Consider the following 18,310-nt stretch of genomic DNA (forward strand, 5'->3'; position numbering starts at 1 on the left):
ATTGCCGTGTGTTAACAGGACAACGATCGGCCGATGAATGAGCAAACACTTGTTTCTGCAGCATAAAACATTATGGTTATCGGCAGCACGTCTCCCTGTGGCATCAGGGAGATATGCTGACGACATGATAGCGTTTATCCGCATACATAGCTTCTTGTGAAGGGAACAAATGAGCGCCTATCAACGAGCTGTCTCATGATCGGTGCTCGTCTACACGCCCCCACGTCTGGCCGTGTAATATGACCCTGAGTCTCAACAAAAAGGATTAATCTCTTATCAGATACTATTAAATACCTGTTATGATGGATAATCCCTTAAAATTTAGAAAGGGGGCTCTCTTGGAATAAGAAATCTCCACCGATCTTAACAATGGATGCCAGTCCCTGAGGATGGGGGCTCACCTGGGTGAATTAGTTTTTCAGGGCACTTGGGACCCAGAAATCAGGATGAGATCCTCAAATTTCAGAGAATTAATGGCTGGCTACCAAGCATTTCAGGCAGCCTGTCCTTACCTGAAAGGAATGAATGTGAGGATTTTGTCGGAAAACTCTACAACAGTGGTGCATCTAAACAGACGAGAAGGGACAAAGAGCCCAGCCCTTTTCCACCTTTTTTAAATATTTTTTTTTTTGTAGAGTTCAAATTCCCCTCAAAAATAGCAGTTTGTTTGTTTGAAAGGGAAAGACAATCTCGGAGCAGATTATCTAAATGTATATACTTGCTCCAGGGAGAATGGTGCTTGAACCCACAATTTTTACATTTGATAACAAAATTGTAGAGATTCCCGTTCATAGATTTATTCAGTTCAAGGGAGAATTGGAAAAATCTGAAAAATTTGAATCCCTATTCAGAACAGCTCATTTCTTGGCGGGTGAACACTTTGTCTGAGAAGTGGCTGGATATGACAGACCTTTACTTTTTAGAACAAGGGTCACAAACTTTCGACACTCCAGCTGTTCTGAAACTATAACTCCCAGCATGCCCTGACAGCCAAAGGCTTTATTATTCCTGTTAAAAGCTGCCTGGGCAAGCTGGCAATTGTAATTTCACAACAGCTGGAGTGATGAAAGTTTCTGACCCCTGTTCTAAAAAGTAAAGGCCTGTCATATTCTGTAATCGATAGATGCTCTTCAGAAAAGCAGACAATTGGTCAACTCAAAAATCTACTTCCGTATGTGGCAGGCAATTATACATTTTACAGTAGAAAAATAAGTTTTTAGAAAGGTTTCAAATACTCCTCCTTAGGGTTTAACTCTGATACTTTCAAATACTATGGCCAAAGAACCATTTTAACCACTTTCTTTATTTCTATTAAGATGCTTACTCTTTTTTTTTATAGTAGCGATCACATCTGCAGTGAGGGTTGTGGGGTTGTGAACTCCTCTCTTTCTTGCAGTCCAGGTGCTAGATAACAGGATAGTGTTAAAACCCCTCCAGATTTCCTGCCGAAAATAAATCTCTCAATTTCTAAGATCCCAAAGGATCGTCCTCCCCTCCCTCTTGCAGTATTCCATCTTCTGAGAAAGGAGAGGGAGTTTCCCAATCTAGATGTTACATGTGTGCTTCCATATCTAGAAAGTACTAAAGAATGAAAACAACATATTTTTACAAATTTATGCTCCTAACAAGGGTTCAAGCGCCACCAGGGATTCTATTTCTAGATGCATCAGGCAGGCAATTCTGTCAGTGAATTGCTTTGCAACTATCTCCACTGGTGCTGTAATGGTGAGGGGGAAAGCAGTAATTACGTCCCCGAACCATGACAGCACTCTTCTATTCCCCCTGTTCCTATTCTATTTTCACGTGGTGATAATTGAGGCACTCTGGTGGTCGCAAGCAAAAAAACTAAACTATAATAACCAAGGAAGTTCCCTCTGGTTCTCGGTAATTCTCGGGGGAGGATCTTCTCTCTGGTGGTGCTGTCATAATTAGAGGAAACATTATTACCTTTTTAGTGCATACTCTGGATGATGTGAGCTATAGCACCGCATATGCTTACGTATAAAGATTCAATGGTAGCCTTCCTGGAGGTCTAGAGCAGTAAAGGGGTTAATGGTGACTTCGATTGTGGTCTGTGGTGCTGAAGGGGTTAATGGAGACAATCCTCTTCGTCTGGGGCAGTGAAGGGTTAACTGTACAATAATTGATCGTTTAGGGCAGTGATCGGGTTAATGGTTAAATTCGATGTGGTCTAGTTTAAAGAAGGAGTTAATTGTAAAATCCCTGGTGGTCTAAACCTGTGAGAGTTAGGCCGGATTTACACGAGCGTGTGCGTTTTGCGCACCCAAAAAAACGTGGCGTTTTGCGCGCGCAAAAGGTACTGAACAGCTCCGTGTGTCATCACCATATGATGCGTGGCTGCGTGATTTTCGCGCAGCCCCCATCATTATGACACTCTGTTTGTAAACAGAAAAGCACGTGGTGCTTTTCTGTTTTCATCCATACTTGTTACTGCTCTTGCGCGAATCACGCGCGTCACACGAAAGTGCTTCCGTGTGCTGCGCGTGATTTTCACGCACCCATTGACTTCAATGTGTGCGTGATGCGCGAGAAACGCACAAATATAGGACATGTCGTGAGTATTACGCAGCAGACACTCGCTGCGTAAAAATCACTGACTGACTGCACGGCCCCATAGCCTAACATAGGTCCATGCAAGGCTCGTGAAAACCACGCACGTTGCACGGACGTTTATCACGTTCGTCTAAATCAGCCCTTAATGTTTACATCCCTGGTTATCGAAGTAGTGAACGGGTTAAATATAAAATTTCTGGTTGTCTAGTGCAGTGGTTAATTTTGAAGTGTAGCTAAACGTTTGACAAACTTCTGACATGTCATAGAGACAGGTCAGAAGTGACTGTAATTTAGCAGCAGGGGCCCACATGCACCTGAAGTCCTCTCTAAGAACAAGCTACATTCATGTAGCTGCCCCTGCAGGATCTAAGCCAGCAATGTATACTGTACTTTCAGTTCTTGATGTATGTATTTTGTGCAATTACGGTAAAACATTTCTTGGTATGTTTTTCAGTTATTACAGAATGCGTTGAAAGGCATACAGTCTATTTTGAATGGTAGCAAAATTATCTTAATGGAAACTGATAAACTTGGATCACTGCTTGCTGTATTAAAGGTATTTTTTTTTAATGGTGAAATATTAGAACTATATATAGTGTTTGTGTGCTTCTATCCAATACATATTTATTTCAGCGCTCTTATTTTTGCGCTTGTACTATAAGGTCATAATGCATACAAACCAAGCCTGCTGAATTATAACACAATTTACTGCTAATTTCTTAGTACACCTTATCAGACTTCTCGACCAAAGCATGCTGTATACTAAAGAATCAAGTGAATTTGTCTTTCTATATATTACCTCAGTCTAAATTAATTTTTCTCAAATACTTTAAATAGTCACTAACTTTTCCACAAATTTTGCATAAATCAATAGGAACAGAAATGTAAGAAATTTTGCAATACATCTTATTAGAGAAAAATTCCCTTTTCTCGTTAAAGTATTCACTGGGGGACACAGTATCATGGGTATATGCCGCTGACACTAGGTAAATATAAAAAAAAGTATGGCTCCGCCCAGTGGGCTGTACCCACTGCTGACCACTCAGCTCCTCCGTTTTTGGCCTGCTGTCCATAGGAGGCAGACATGTCCTGCACTACAGGCAATTCTGAAAGATTTTTAAAAAAAAAAAAAATTTCCTACTAGAAGCCGCGGTGCTATTAATTTAAGCCCCGGCTTTGGTTCTCTGATAGGCCGCAAGCTGGCCACACGATTGCGCTCCCTCCCATTTTTTGCCCCGCCGTTTTCGCTTTCTCATTGGTCATTAGGTTGGACCAGAGTCACATGCCCGCCCTGTCCAACCAGCGCGTTGCAGGTTTTTTTTTCTGCTTGGAGGGGTGAGATTGTGTTCTCCTCAGACGCTTCCCTCTATCGCGGGTAGTGGACGCCGTATTACACTGAGAGGTGTACAGAAGTCATACAACTCTGGAAACATTCCTGCTTCCCAGGGGACACAGCACCTAGGGGGTCTGGTAGGATAGTGTTTTTTGTAAAAGGAGCTTAGCCCATTGAAGACATGTTCGAAGCCTAAGACGCCAACACCCCCCCCCCGCCATTGTAACGCACTTTGCATGTATGCGGTGTAGTACTACGTTTTCATGCGTGAAGAATTAACCCTGTCTGTGTTCAATCCCCTCTGCCAAACAGGATTCCTCAGCTCCCACGGTTAGCGAGCATATTACCCCCAAATGGGTGGCTTCCCTCACCTAGGCGTTAGATAATATCACCCGCCTCTCTCAGGCCACAGCGGGTGTCTTACAACGCCTTCCTCAGCAGTTAGTGTCCCAATTGTCTGACCCCTCTCAGGCAGCACGGTCCATTCAGGCCGCCAAGCTTTCTTCCCTGAATTTCACTCGTTCTAGTTCCCCCAGGGCATCCCCCAAGCGGGCCAGGAAATCAAGGAGATCTCATTCTTCCTCTGATTCCTCTTTTGACAAATATGCTGCAGGCATTCTTCATTCTTCTCATTCAAGAGAAGCCTGAACCAGTTTCTTTAGGGGACGTCCTTTTTTCCGATACTGAATTTGAGTGTCATTCAGGCAGTGAGAGATATACTTAAAATTCTGGATGATCCTGCAGAATCCCCTCAGAATGAGTTATTATTGAATTGCCAGATCATAAGGGTTTTGACAAATTGTTTTCTGATGCGTGGAAACACCCTGACCGGTGTCTTGAACGTGTCCAAGAGTGTGGACTATGTTTCCTTTCTCTGATGTGTATTGCCAAATGGTCTAGATGCTCCCACGGCCCAGCTTCAGAAAAAATACTACCTTACAAGTTGCAGATTCTTCCGACTTAAAGGATCCTGTTGATGCTAAAGTGGAGTCTATAGCATGGCTGCAGCTTCAGTCAGACCCTCTTTTGCAGCATATTGGGTTAGCTTTGCTAGTATTGAACTAGCTACTCAACCACAGGACGCAATTGATTCAGGGGACTCTCGTGGATACTTCCCAGTTAGATGCACAGCTTTTGCAGATGTCTTAATATATCTGTGACGTCTCCGTCCAAGCTGCCCATAGGTCGTCTAAGGCCATGGCTAATGCGGTAGCTGTCCGCAGGGCCATTTGGACTAGGAACTGGGATACTGATTGTGCCTCTAGGAAGAAGGTTTTTGCCCTTCCATTTGCCCAGTATCTCCTTTATGAACCTGACCTGGTCCATGTCATTTATGAGGCTACAGGTGGAAGGAGGACTTTACTTCTACAACATCTTCCCTCAGTCAGAAAACAAAGATGGTTTCCTTAATTTCGCTAGATGTGTCACAATTTTACCCAGAAAAGCCAGCTCACTCATGGGGAAAAGTAATACATTTTCAGGAGCCATGCAAAGGGATAGGAAGAACACTCAAAATATGCAGGCTAGACACCTTTCACTGCTGCCTATGGTGTGATTGGGTGTTCTTATTTTTATAAATGAAAGGTACACTTTAAGTTACAGTCTGCCTGAGGGTGGCATGCATAACCATTCAGTTCTATGGAGGTTGCCATATGTTTAATAGTACTTTGGAATTTTCACAGTTGCATTACTCTAGTCAATTTTATTTGTAGAAATATATGTTTTATGGACTTCCTGGACTCAATATAGAAATGCCTTCAGTTCTATATCCATCACCTTTGCCTCAGTATGATGGAAGATCCCCTCTGAAACCAGAACAAAGTGAATCGGCATCAGTTCGGCCGAATTGGGTAAGCATATCTTTCTGAGGATATCATGCAATATTTTATTTTTTTAAATGCGGTACTTGTTTGTCAATGCTTTTTTCTTGTTGAATATTTGACATTCTGATTTGAATAAAGGATAATACGCTGTAATGATAATGTCACCAAAAGGCTGTGTGTTCTCTTAGTGGAGTAAGATAGGGAATTAAGACACACCCCCCCCCCCCACCAAAAAATCAAACTAAAATAAGCATATAATACATATCATATTTGGTGTCCCCATAACTCTAACGAACCATACAATATAATTACCTTATTATTTATGTTAATTCTCACAACAAGCAAGACCTCATTCAGCTGTATTGAAAAAAAAAAAAGATGAAAATGATGGATAGCTTTTAAATCAAAAAGACAACTAGGCGTGTGATAGCCGGTGCTGCTTACAGTATTTAGTCCCGGGAAGTTAAAGGGGTTTTCCCACGAGGGACATTTATGACATATACACAGGATATGTCAGATAGATGCGAGTCCCACCTCTGGGACTCCCACCTATCTCTAGAATGGGTCCCCAAATCCCCGTTCTACCTCTTTGTGTTGCAGCTGATTTCCGTTCATGAAGCGTAGCTCGCTTCCGTAAGCCCCATAGAACTGAATGGTAGTTACGGAAACAGCATAGCTACACTGCTTCCGTAACTGCCATTCACTACTATGTGAGTTACGGAAACAGCGTAGCTCAGCAAGTTACGCTGTTTTCGTAACTCCTGACCATGTAATCGGGAAGAGGCTAGGAGTCGGCGTTCGCACAAAAAGCTAGAACAGGGTTTAGGCGGCCCCGTTCTAGAGATAGGTGTGGTTCCCAGAGGTGGGACCCGCATCTATCTTATATTTATGACATATCCTGTGGATATGTCATAAATGTCTCTGATGGGAAAACCCCTTTAAGAGCACGCTAGTTTATGTAGGCTGTTTTTTCCCCTGTAACATGGGCTAATTTGTAATCTCCAGTTTAGGGAAAAACCGCAATATAAAAAATAAATATGTTGAAATATCCCCTAAACTTCTCTCATGACCTTATGAGGGGCACAATATGACAGCCCAAACTAATGGTAAATCCTCAAGGATAACCTAAAGCTATATCTACTCTACATACAAAATTGCCCTAATGGTAAGGTAAATCTGCTTTAAAAACATTTAGTGCAATTTAACTTGTTAGTGACCGCCCCATAGTGTTTTACAGCGGCCACTAACGGGCTTTATTCCGATGCAGTAGCCTTATTACGGCGCTGCATCGGAATAAGTATACACCTATTACACCTGTTTCGATTTTGGCCGTTACAGCTTACTTTTTTAAAACTTTAGGATCAGATGATAAACGAGCATTTGCTCGTTTATCTGCTGATCGCTGCAATGTTTACACAGGGCAATTATCGGCAACGAGCGTTCTATGAACAATCGTTTGCCTCATAATAGTCCAGTGTAAAACCCCCTTAAAACTCCTCTGATTCACACTGCCGGTGTATACTATCCGTTTTCATACCCTTTCAATTTTTTCACATTTTGTAATGTTGAGGCCTATGTGCTAAAATAAAAAAAAGTTTTCCCCATCATTTCAAGTCTCACCCCAAAGTGTCCGAATACTTATGTCCATGCAAAATTTTAGATTTTTCCTTCTCAATAAATTCGCAAAGATTACTAACATTCTGTTATCACTTTATCATGGGGTATTGAGTGCAGAATGATGAGGAAAAACTTTTTATTTTAGCACAAGGCATCAACATAACTAAATGTGCAAAAAGTGAAGGGGGTCAGAAGAATTTCTGAATGCATTGTGTGCATGTAGGTGTGTGTGTGTGTGTGTGTGTGTGTATATATATATATCTCTATCTAGTCCTCAATGAATTAGAATATCACCAAAAAGTTAATCTATTTCAATAATTCAATTCAAAAAGTGAAACTCCTGTATCATATATATTGATTACACACAAAGTGATCTATTTCCAGCATTCTTTTTTTTTTTTTTTTTTCTAATGTTGAGGAGTATAGCTAACCATTAATGAAAACCCAAAATTTAGTGTCTCAGAAAATTAGAATATTATATAAACCCAGTTTAAAAAATGATTTTTAATACCGAAATGTTATCCTACTGAAAAGTGTGTACAGTATATGCACTCAATACTTGGTCGGGGCTCCTTTTGCATGAATTACTGCATCAATGAGGCGTGGCATGGAGGTGATCAGCCTGTGGCACTGCTGAGGTGTTATGGAAGCCCAGGTTGTATGATAACGGCCTTCAGCTCGCCTGCATTGTTGGGTCTGGTGTCTCTCATCTTCCTCTTGACAATACCCCATAGATTCTCTATGGGGTTTAGGTCAGATGAGTTTGCTGGCCAATAAAGCACAGTGATACTGTGGTTATTAAACCAGGTATTGGTACTTTTGGCCGTGTGGGCAGATGCCAAGTCCTGCTGGAAAATGAAATCCGCATCTCCATAAAGCTTGTCAGCAGAGGGAAGCATGAAGTGCGCTAAAATTTCCTGCTGGATGGATTGACGCCTCTCCACTCTTCCTCCGGACTTTTGGACCTTGATTTCCAAATTAAATGCTAAATTTTACTTTCATCTGAAAACAGGACTTTGGACCACTGAGCAACAGTGTTGGTCCGCTGTGTTATATCAAGTCGCAGCCGTCTATCAGGAAATTTTCGAGCACTTCATGCTTCCCTCGGCTGACAAGCTTTATGGAGATGCTGATTTCATTTTCCAGCAGGACTTGGCACCTGCCCACACTGCCAAAAGTACCAATACCTGGTTTAATAACCACATTATCACTGTACTTGATTGGCCAGCAAACTCGCCTGACCTAAACCCCATAGAGAATCTATGGTGTATTGTCAAGAGGAAGATGAGAGACACCAGACCCAACAATGCAGATGAAGGCCGCTATCACAGCAACCTGGGCTTCCATAACACCTCAGCAGTGCCACAGGCTGATCGCCTCCATGCCACGCCGCATTGATGCAGTAATTCATGCAACAGGAGCCCCGACCATGTATTGAGTGCATATGCTGTACATACTGTTCAGTAGGCCAACATTTCGGCATTAATAATAATTTTTGAAATTGGGTTTATATAATATTTTTCTGAGACACTAGATTTTGGGTTTTTTATTCATTGTTAGCTGTAATCGTCAATATTTATTTTTTAAACTTGTTTTATTGAACTCAAAGCTTTAAAGAAAACACAATATTACAGTATATCATACATTGATATATAAAGAACAAAATTACATTCTATTCACTGCATACACAACGCAAAACATATTTCAAACTACTGTTCCAAGGAATATCTCAGCAATATCTCAGCAAATCTAGCCCACACCATCTTCCACTGTCATCCTTTCCAATAATGAATGCATAGTAGTTCCTGAATCTAAGGTCAAGGAGAGATCCATCCATCCCAAATTTTCCCAAACTTGAGGGGGAATTTCCTAGTACGGTATACCTTAATCTTCAATATTAAAAGAAAAAAGTGCTGGCAATAGATACCTCTGTGTAATGGATCTATATAATATGAGTTTCACTTTTTCAATTGAATTACTGAATTAAATGAACTTTTTGATATTCTAATTCATTGAGAAGAACTAGTATATTATATGTGTAATCTCCGTACTGTGCAAAAGTTTTAGGCAGTTGTGCAAAAATTCTGAAAGTTAAGAATGCTCTCAAAAATAGAAGTGTTAATAATTTATTTTTTTTTAACAACCAAATATAAAGCGAATGAACAGAGGCGAAATCTAAATCAAATCAATATTTGGTGTGACAAACCTTTTGCCTTTAACCCCTTAATGACCAGCCTATTTTGGACCTTAATGACCAGGCCATTTTTTAAGTTTTTCCATCGTCTCATTCCAAGAGCTATAACGTTTTTATTTTTGCGTCAACATAGCTGTATAAGGTCTTGTTTTTTGCGGGACAAGTTGTACTTTTCAATAGCACCATTTTGGGGGACATATTATTTATTGATTAACTTTTATTTGGGGGGAAATAGAAAAAAACCTGAAATTTCGCCACTCTTTTTCGCGTCTTAAATCTACGCCGTTTACCGTGTGATATAAATAACACAATAACTTTATTCAGCGGGTTGTTATGATTGCAACGATACCAAATTTGTATAGTTTTTGTATGTTTTACTACTTTTACACAGTAAAAACGCTTTTTTTTCAAAATTATTTGTTTTTGTGTCTCCATATTTGAAGAGCCGTAACGTTTTTATTTTTTTCGCCGATGCGGTTGTATGAGGGCTTTTTTTTTGCGGGACGACTTGTAGTTTTTATTGGTACCATTTTGGAGTAGATGCGACTTTTTGATCACTTTTTATCACATTTTTTTAAAGTCAGTATTCACAGAAAACAGCAATTTTTCCATAGTTTTTTATTACATTTTTTACGGCGTTCACCGTGCGGGTTAAATAATGTAATAGATTTATAGTCGGGGTCGTTACGGACGCGGCGATACCAAATAGGTGTAACTTTTTAACTTTATTTAGTTTTTTTAATAGTAAAGGATTTTGTGAGGGGAAAAGCTAGGTTTTTCATTTTTTGTTCAAATTATTTTTTTTTAATTAACTTTTATTAAACTTTTTTTTCACTTTTTAACTTATCCCATTAGGGGACTATAATATGCGATTCTGCGATCGCATTTATAATACACTGCAATACTTTTGTATTGCAGTGTATTACTGCCTGTCCGTTTAACATGGACAGGCATCTGCTAGGTCATGCCTGCGGCATGATCTAGCAGGCATTCACTCCAGGCAGACCTGGTGGCCTTTATTAGACCCCCGGCTGCCATTGGAGACACAGACACTCGGCGACACGACCACTATTGCGCACCGCATCTGAGGGGTTAAACGGGTGAGATCGATACTAATATCGATCTCACCCGGCAGAGCAGGGAGATTTGACAGCTCCCTGCTCTGTAAACTTATTCCGATGCTGCGACGTAAAAAGTCTATGGCATCAGAATAAGGCCCGGTAGTGACCAACGTAGAAACACGATGGGCCGGTCACTAACGGGTTAAAACAGCATCAAGCCTTCTAGGTTAACTTTAACAAAGTCATGGATTTAGTAGGATTATAGTCAGGTGTATGATTAACCATTTATACCAAATAGGTGGTAATGATCATATTTCTCATATGTGGGTTGAAACAGTCACTAACTGTAGCCGAAACAGCTGTGTAGGAGGCTTAAAACTGGTTGAGGAACAGCCAAACTCTGATACAAAGGTGAGGTTGTGGAAGACATTTTCATGTCATATGTCCACCATGGCAAGTCTCAGAACAGCAACAAGACACAAGGTAGTTATATTACATCAGCAAAGTTTCTCCCAGGCAAAGATTTCAAAGTAGTTTGGGGTTTTCAAAATGTGCTGCTCGAGTTCTTTTGAAGAAGCACAAAGAAACTGGCAATGTTGAGGACCGTAGACGCAGTGGTCAGCCAAGGAAACTTAGTGCAGCGGATCAGATGCATCATGCTTACTTCCCTTCGAAATCGGAAGATGTCCAGCAGTGCCATCGGTTCAAAACTGGCAGAGTATTTTGGATCCAGGTACACACGTCTACTGTTCGGAGAAGACTGTCCAGAAGTGGTCTTCATGGAAGAATTGCATCCAAAAAGCCATACCTTTTGACATGGAAACAAGGCCAAGTGACTTGGCTATGCACAAAAACATAGGAACTGGGGTTCAGAAAAATGGCAGCAGGTGCTCTGGACCGATTAGTAAAAATGTGCAATATTTAGCTTTAACAGAAGGCTGTTTGTTCGCTGAAGAGCTGTACAATGAGTGTCTGCAGGCAACAGTGAAGCATGGTTGAGGTTCCCTATAAGTTTGGGGTTGCATTTCAGCAAATGGAGTTGGGAATTTGATCAGGATTAATGGTGTCCTCAATGCTGAGAAATTCAAGCAAATACTTATCCATCATGCCATACCATTAGGGAGGCGTCTGATTGGCTTTAAGTTTATTCTGCAGCAGGACAACGACACCAAACAAACCGCCAATGTCATTAAGGACCATCTTCAGCGTAAAGAAGAACAAGGAGCCCTGGAACTGATGATATGGTCCCCACAGAGCCCTAATCTCAACATCGAGCCTGTCTGGGATTACATGAAGAGACAAGGATTTGAGGAAGCCTACAAGATCTGTGGTTAGTTCTTCAAGATGTTTAGAACAAAATCCCTGCCGAGTTCCTTCAAAAACTGTGTGCAAGTGTACCTAGAAGAATTGATGGCAAAGGTTGGTCACGCCAACTATTGATTTTGATTTAGATTTCTCTTCTGTTCACCCACTTTGCATTTTGTTAATTGATGAACAAAAAACTATTAAGCCCCCATGCACACGAACGTATTTTTGCAGCCGCAATTCATCTGCAAATATGCGGGTGAATTGCGGCCCTTATTAATTTCAATGGGCCCATGCACACGACCGTGGTTTCAACGGTCCGTGCATTGCCCAGGAGCCTGGACCGCAAAAAGATCGGACATGTCTTATTACAGCCACATCTTGAGGTCCAGGCTCGTTTAAATTAATGCACACGGCAATGTGCACGGCCTGTGATTTGCGGGTGGCCGCGGGTCACACTCTGCGGCCGTCCAAGCTGCAAGTCACGGCCCGTGCACACCACTACGGTCGTGTGCATGAGGCCTTACACTTCTATTTTTGAAAGCATTCTTACTTTGCAGCATTTTTCTGCAACTGCCCAGAACTTTTGCATAGTAGTTGTGTGTGTGTGTGTGTGTCCGTTTTGTTTATATCCGCCAAGCTTGCATGCACTGAAAAATGCAGAACTGTTTCTGGTCACTAATCTTGAGAAATACTCCGGTCCTTAACTGATTAACATTGGAATTTGGTGTGTGGTTTTTTTTTTTTGTGTTTTTTTTTATTCGTTTATTTTATGCAGAATCGAAAGAAGAAATCTAGAGGTAAACCGAAGAAATGCCAGCAGGGAGAAGAGAAAAAGGATGAAATAGGGAATGACTTGGCAGATGGTCTCGCACCTGCACTGGACAAACTAGCACTGAGTTCAGGAGATGCAAATTCAAGTGTCTACTTAGGACCACAAAAACCACCAATGAAAACTATTGGCAAAGATTTTGCAGTTACAACTACTTCAAGATTTAGGAAATTATACAGTAGCGACTCTGAATATTCAGATGCAGAAGGAGGCCTGCAGGGTAAAATAAGGTCAGTTTTTTTTTTTTCATATAATTAGGCATCATGTAGATAATCAGAAACTTTGACTTTATTGAAAACAAATGAGACAATCCCAGTTATATCTCATGTGAATAAAATCAACAGCGAGACCAATGATTCCTGCTGGTACACAGATGATCCTTTGTTAGTAAGATAATCTTCCTGCTCTGATGAATAGTGACTAATGTTGGTACCACATAGTAGGAAGACTATCAATCCATCAGTGCCCCTAATCCGATTACATTTTTTAAGCATGGTACATAATCAGGTTTCATATGCCTAAATTTGACTTTGTGCTGGTTATGAAAGAAATTTGGAATATATAGTAGCTGTCAATAGGAGTGGGTTTAGAAAATCTATATCTCTTGAAGTTGTGCAACATCTTTGGTGTAGTCAACAAGTCTGATTCAACACAAAGTATAATGTATGCAGTCAGGAAGCAATCTGAACTAAAATGAAGACAAATGCAAATTTACATATGTTAAGGCTATGTTGACACTGCCATTTAGGGCTCCAATATAAACCTCCGTTGGTAGTTTCGTTACCTTTGATGGCAAGAGTAGCGCAGAAGGCAGCACAATTCTTGCTGTCAAAACAGCAGAAACCCTGATGAACTCCCTTTATAAGTCAATGGGGTCTGTCAGGTGTCGTTTTGGATCCACCTTACGACGGGTTCAGCACAGCTCCGTGGCTTTCATTGTGAACGGAAGCCACAATGCAGATCTGAACAGAGCTTAAACATATAAAAATGTACATACGCAACGGTTTTTGTGCCGCACAAAACGTTTGTCTTTTTATTCACATTAAGGCCTCATGCACACAACCGTAGTGGTGTGCACGGCCCGTGATCTGCGGCTTGGACGGCCGCGGGCCACCCGCAAATTGCAGGCCGTGCACATGGCTGTGTACATTCATTTCAATGAGCCGAGACCACAAATTGCGTCCCATATAGGACATGTCCTATCTTTTTGCAGTCCAGACTCCCGCGCAAACCACAGTCGTGTGCATGGGCCCATAGAAATGAGTGGGATATAAATTGTATTATATTTTATTTTTATTTTTTTAGTATGCTGCAGGGAGAAAAGGTTTTTTTTGAACTTTTTTTATTTTATTTATTTTTTGCACATAAATTTTTTTTTTTTTTTTTTTCTCACTTTCTTATTAGTTTCCTTAGGGGACTTGAACCAGCGATCGCTTGCACAATATACTGCAATACTAATGTATTTCAGTTTATCGTGATTCTGACAGTCTCCTATTAAACCCTGCCGGTTGCAGGGCTTAGGAGTATAAAGGCGGGAGACCTGGGGGCCATCATTAAGCCCCCAAGCTGCCATGTCAACCATTGACACCCTGGGATCGCATCGCAGGTGGGGGCTATGGGCTGTCAGAGGGGGTCACGCCCCTCTTTCTAACGGCTCAGATACCGTGATCGCTATTGACCGCGGCAACTAATCAGTTACGTCATATGTCGGGAAGGGTTGAAATATATGTGCAAGTAGTTTATATATTCCACTCTGCAGGAGAGAATGTGGAATAAGCTGTGAACTGGAATTATGTCATTCAAAAGTGTATTTCTTTTGAAAGTAGTGTATAACACTTGTACATTATTCTACATAAGAAAGCTGAAGCTTTTTAGTTTAGCTGTATTATTTTCCTAACATGTTATATAGGCCTTTCACACTAGCCACAGTTATGTAATCATATCATATTAAAGAGGACCTGTCACTTGGCCATATAAGTTAAACTCGTTAACTGACCTGAATAGCGCTGTTTTTTTTTTTCCAAAGATATGGCCCACTGTTGTGTTGGCTCCTTATATTCAAATTTGCTGTAATTAGCCAAAGGGGTGGAGCTAACTTCACTGCCTTCTGATGCTGACCAATCAACGCGAGGCAGCTTGAGGGTAGTTCACACCTTGTTGGCTAACTACAGCAAATTAGCATAGAGGTAGCCAACACAACAGTGGGCTATATCTCTGGAACAGTGGGGTCTAGAGGAAAAAAAACAAAACGCGCTGGAATCGGGTAGACTGCGCAATTCAGGTTAACCATTATGACTTATATGACCAAGTGACAGGTCCTCTTTAATTTCAGTTCTAGGCAAGGGCTAGAGATATGATAAATAAGGATTATTAATATAATTTAGCATTTTTACTTATGCTCTTTATGCTCAGATGATCTAATACTAAGACCACTTGCACACTGCTATTCCATGTGCATGGTGTCATACAATGCATTCAAAAAGTTTTCAGACACTTTCAATTTTTTCTAATTTTGCTATGTTGAGGCCTTGTGCTAAAAGAAAAAACTTTTCCCCCATCCTTTTGCACTCAATACCCCATAATGACAAAGTGAAAACAGAATGTAATAAGTAATCTTTGCTAATTTATTGAAAAGGAAAAGCTAAAATATTGCATTGACTTAAAGGGAACGTGTCGTTAGAAATTATTTTATATTTTTTTCAGTTAAACAATTAGTATTTGAGTGATTACACATTGTTTTATTTTTTTTTCACAAGTCAGGAAATATTATAAATTCGATTCTAATTTATAACATTTCCATGTGCTGGTCACTAGATGGAGCAGTTCCCAAAATTGCAGCATGGTCACTGTGGTAAATTAACCTCATTGATTTATTCTGCAAATTTGGGGTGGACACACTCTCGTCTAGTGTCCTCACACAATCCCCCCTCCCTTCTTCTGGCTAGTGCCAGGAGAAGGAGGGGTTTGAAGGTCTTCAAACCCCTCCTACACTGCCGCCATTTTCTGAGCGACTGCACAGTGTAGGAGGATTAGATACGGGGCTCAGCAGACCGTATCACACGAACATACACGAACATAATACACACCTCACATACACGAACATAAATTACCTGCTCCTGTCGCCTCCGCTGGTCTACGCTCCTTGCGCCTTTGCTTCGTTGAACATATGGCCGGAAGCCGTCGTCTTACTGTCCGGCAGCGGCTTCCGGTCCACATGAAAATGGCGGATTTCAATCTACCAACGAGCTTCGTTTTGATCTGTGTGGGAGCGGCGCATGCGCCGTTCCCACACAGACGGCGTACGCTTCTGTGAATGGAACGGCTCCCGTTCGCATTCTCTATGGGGTTATATGTGCCGTATTCCATCTCTGTATGTGTCGTTAATCGACACCTACAGAGATGAAAAAAAAATGGCAGCCCCCATAGAGAAGTAAAAGTAAGAACACAGTAAAAAGTTTAAAGTCACAACACTAGTAAATACAATTTTTGTTTTATATTTTATTAAAAGCAATATAATAATAATAATAAAAAAAAAATTCATGACCCCTTCCCTTTAAGTATTCAGACCCTTTAGCCAGTACTTAGTTGAAGCACCTTTGACAGCGATAACAGCCTGCAGTCTTCTTGGATATGATGCCACAAGGTTTGCACACCTGGATTTAGGGATTTTCTGCAGATTCTCTGTCGGTGGATGCTTAGAATTGAGGCCAACAATTACAATTTTGGTTTAGTCAGCCCACAGGATCTTGTTTCTAACAGCCTGAGAGTCCTTTAGGTGTTTTTTGGGCTTTCATGTGTTTATTGAGTCTGCAGTGATGGTTGACCTTCTGGAAGTTTGCACACAGGATCTTTGGATCTCAGCCATAGTGATTATTTGGTTCTTGGTCACCTCTCTTACCAAGGCCCTTCTCCCCCTGTTACTTAGGTTGGTGGAGTAGCCAGCTCTAGGAAGAGTCCTGGTTGTTCAAAACTTCTTCCATTTAAGAATTATCGAGGCTGTTGTGCTCTGGGGAACTTTCTGTCCCACAGAAATCAGTTTGTACCCTTCTCCAGATCTGTGCCTCCACACAATCCTGTCTCTGAGCTCTACAGGTAGTTCTTTCTTCCTCATGGCTTGGTTTTTGCTCTGATATGCATTGTCAGCTGTGAGACCTTATATAGACAGGGGTGTGTCTTTCCAAATCATGTCCAATCAAATGAATTTACCACAGGTGAACTCCAATCAAGGTGTAGAAACATTTCGAAGAGGATCTAGGGAAATCTAAATTTCAAGTGTCATAGCAAAGGGTCTGAATGCTTATGTTTATGCAAAATTAGTTTTTTTCATTTTTAATATATTTGCATATGGCTCTGTGCCTGGGTAAACAATGAAGGTGATGTGGCATTCCCGCAAGCACTGCGGCCCCTTCAAGCAGCTGATTGACGGAGGTGCTAAGTGTCTGATCGCCACCAATCCTATATTGATAGCCTGTCCTAAGGATAGATCATCAATATTACAGTTCCAGAAAAACGTTTTAAGGGATCAATTCTTTGCCATGTGTAACGTTTTATTTTTTTTCCTTTTTGGCTTTCTTTTAAGGTCTTTCCAAGCCCGAGTTCGGCAAGGAGCATTATCCTGCTTTCTGTCTACAATCAAATCAATTGAAAAGAAAGTTCTTTATGGCTATTGGTCAGCCTTTGTTCCAGATATGCCTGGAATAGGGAGTCCACAGTCGGTGTCTTTGATGACCGTTGTGCTTAAAGACTATTCCCCAAAGGTATGAGTCACTTTATTTTTGGGGCAATTTTATGGAATAAAAAAAAGTGCATAAAACACATATTTCCTTAGTTGTTGGTGAAGTTGTTTTTTTTCACATACATTTTTTTTCTTGTAGACACGTGCTTGTGCCCTTCAAGTTCTGTCTGCTATACTGGATGGTTCAAAACAATTCCTTTCGGTTGCTGATGATGCAAATGATCATAAAACAGCCTTCACTCCTTTTTCTGTCACACTTGCTACAAGTATACGGGAGCTGCATAGATGCCTGCTGCTATCAGTGGTTGCTGAGTCTTCTGCACAAACGCTAACACAAATAATTAAGGTAGGTTTTATTCTAGCTGTACTACAACATCAAATATATTAAAAAATTCTGTTCTGCCCATACGTAAAGTGTGCATTAAATGGGCTTAAAGGTTTTACCACAGAACGAACGTCCTTATACAAAGCGATGTCCTCGGAAAAGAGGACAGCGAGGCCTCATGCTTCAAAGATTATGGAGCCACAAAGTTTTATAGGTAAAGCAGAAAATGGAAGCCTTCTAACAATGAGGATTTGTTCAAATGAGGCGGTCATTTTGCACTTATATCTGTGATTCTGGCAAAACCGTTGCAGAATAGTGCGGTTTTCGGGAAACGAATGTCAAAAACGCAATTTGACTGCAATATGTGAATTTAGGCTCTGTCCATACTAGCGTCATTACTGTTATGAATGAGCTGTGACTCTTTGCCAAACATTCTAAAAAGCATATGGTATCTTCTGAATTTACTGGCATTTGTCAGGGTTCAGGTATTTTTTACCTCAAGCATAGCATT

General features: G+C 40.9%; 1 protein-coding gene across 1 annotated transcript in view; it reads left to right on the plus strand.

Annotated features, from left to right (window-relative positions):
• The window catches only part of HEATR6 (HEAT repeat containing 6), an 81,464-nt gene that overhangs the window by 27,423 nt on the left and 35,731 nt on the right, over positions 1–18,310 (plus strand). Inside the window, exons 6-10 of the mRNA XM_075853484.1 lie at positions 3,029–3,130; positions 5,620–5,757; positions 12,686–12,969; positions 17,319–17,496; positions 17,614–17,820. Coding sequence (XP_075709599.1) covers positions 3,029–3,130; positions 5,620–5,757; positions 12,686–12,969; positions 17,319–17,496; positions 17,614–17,820 — 909 coding nt within the window. The remainder of the gene's footprint in view (positions 1–3,028; positions 3,131–5,619; positions 5,758–12,685; positions 12,970–17,318; positions 17,497–17,613; positions 17,821–18,310) is intronic.

The sequence above is a fragment of the Rhinoderma darwinii genome, chromosome 2, assembly GCF_050947455.1.
Source record: "Rhinoderma darwinii isolate aRhiDar2 chromosome 2, aRhiDar2.hap1, whole genome shotgun sequence".
NCBI lineage: Eukaryota > Metazoa > Chordata > Amphibia > Anura > Rhinodermatidae > Rhinoderma > Rhinoderma darwinii.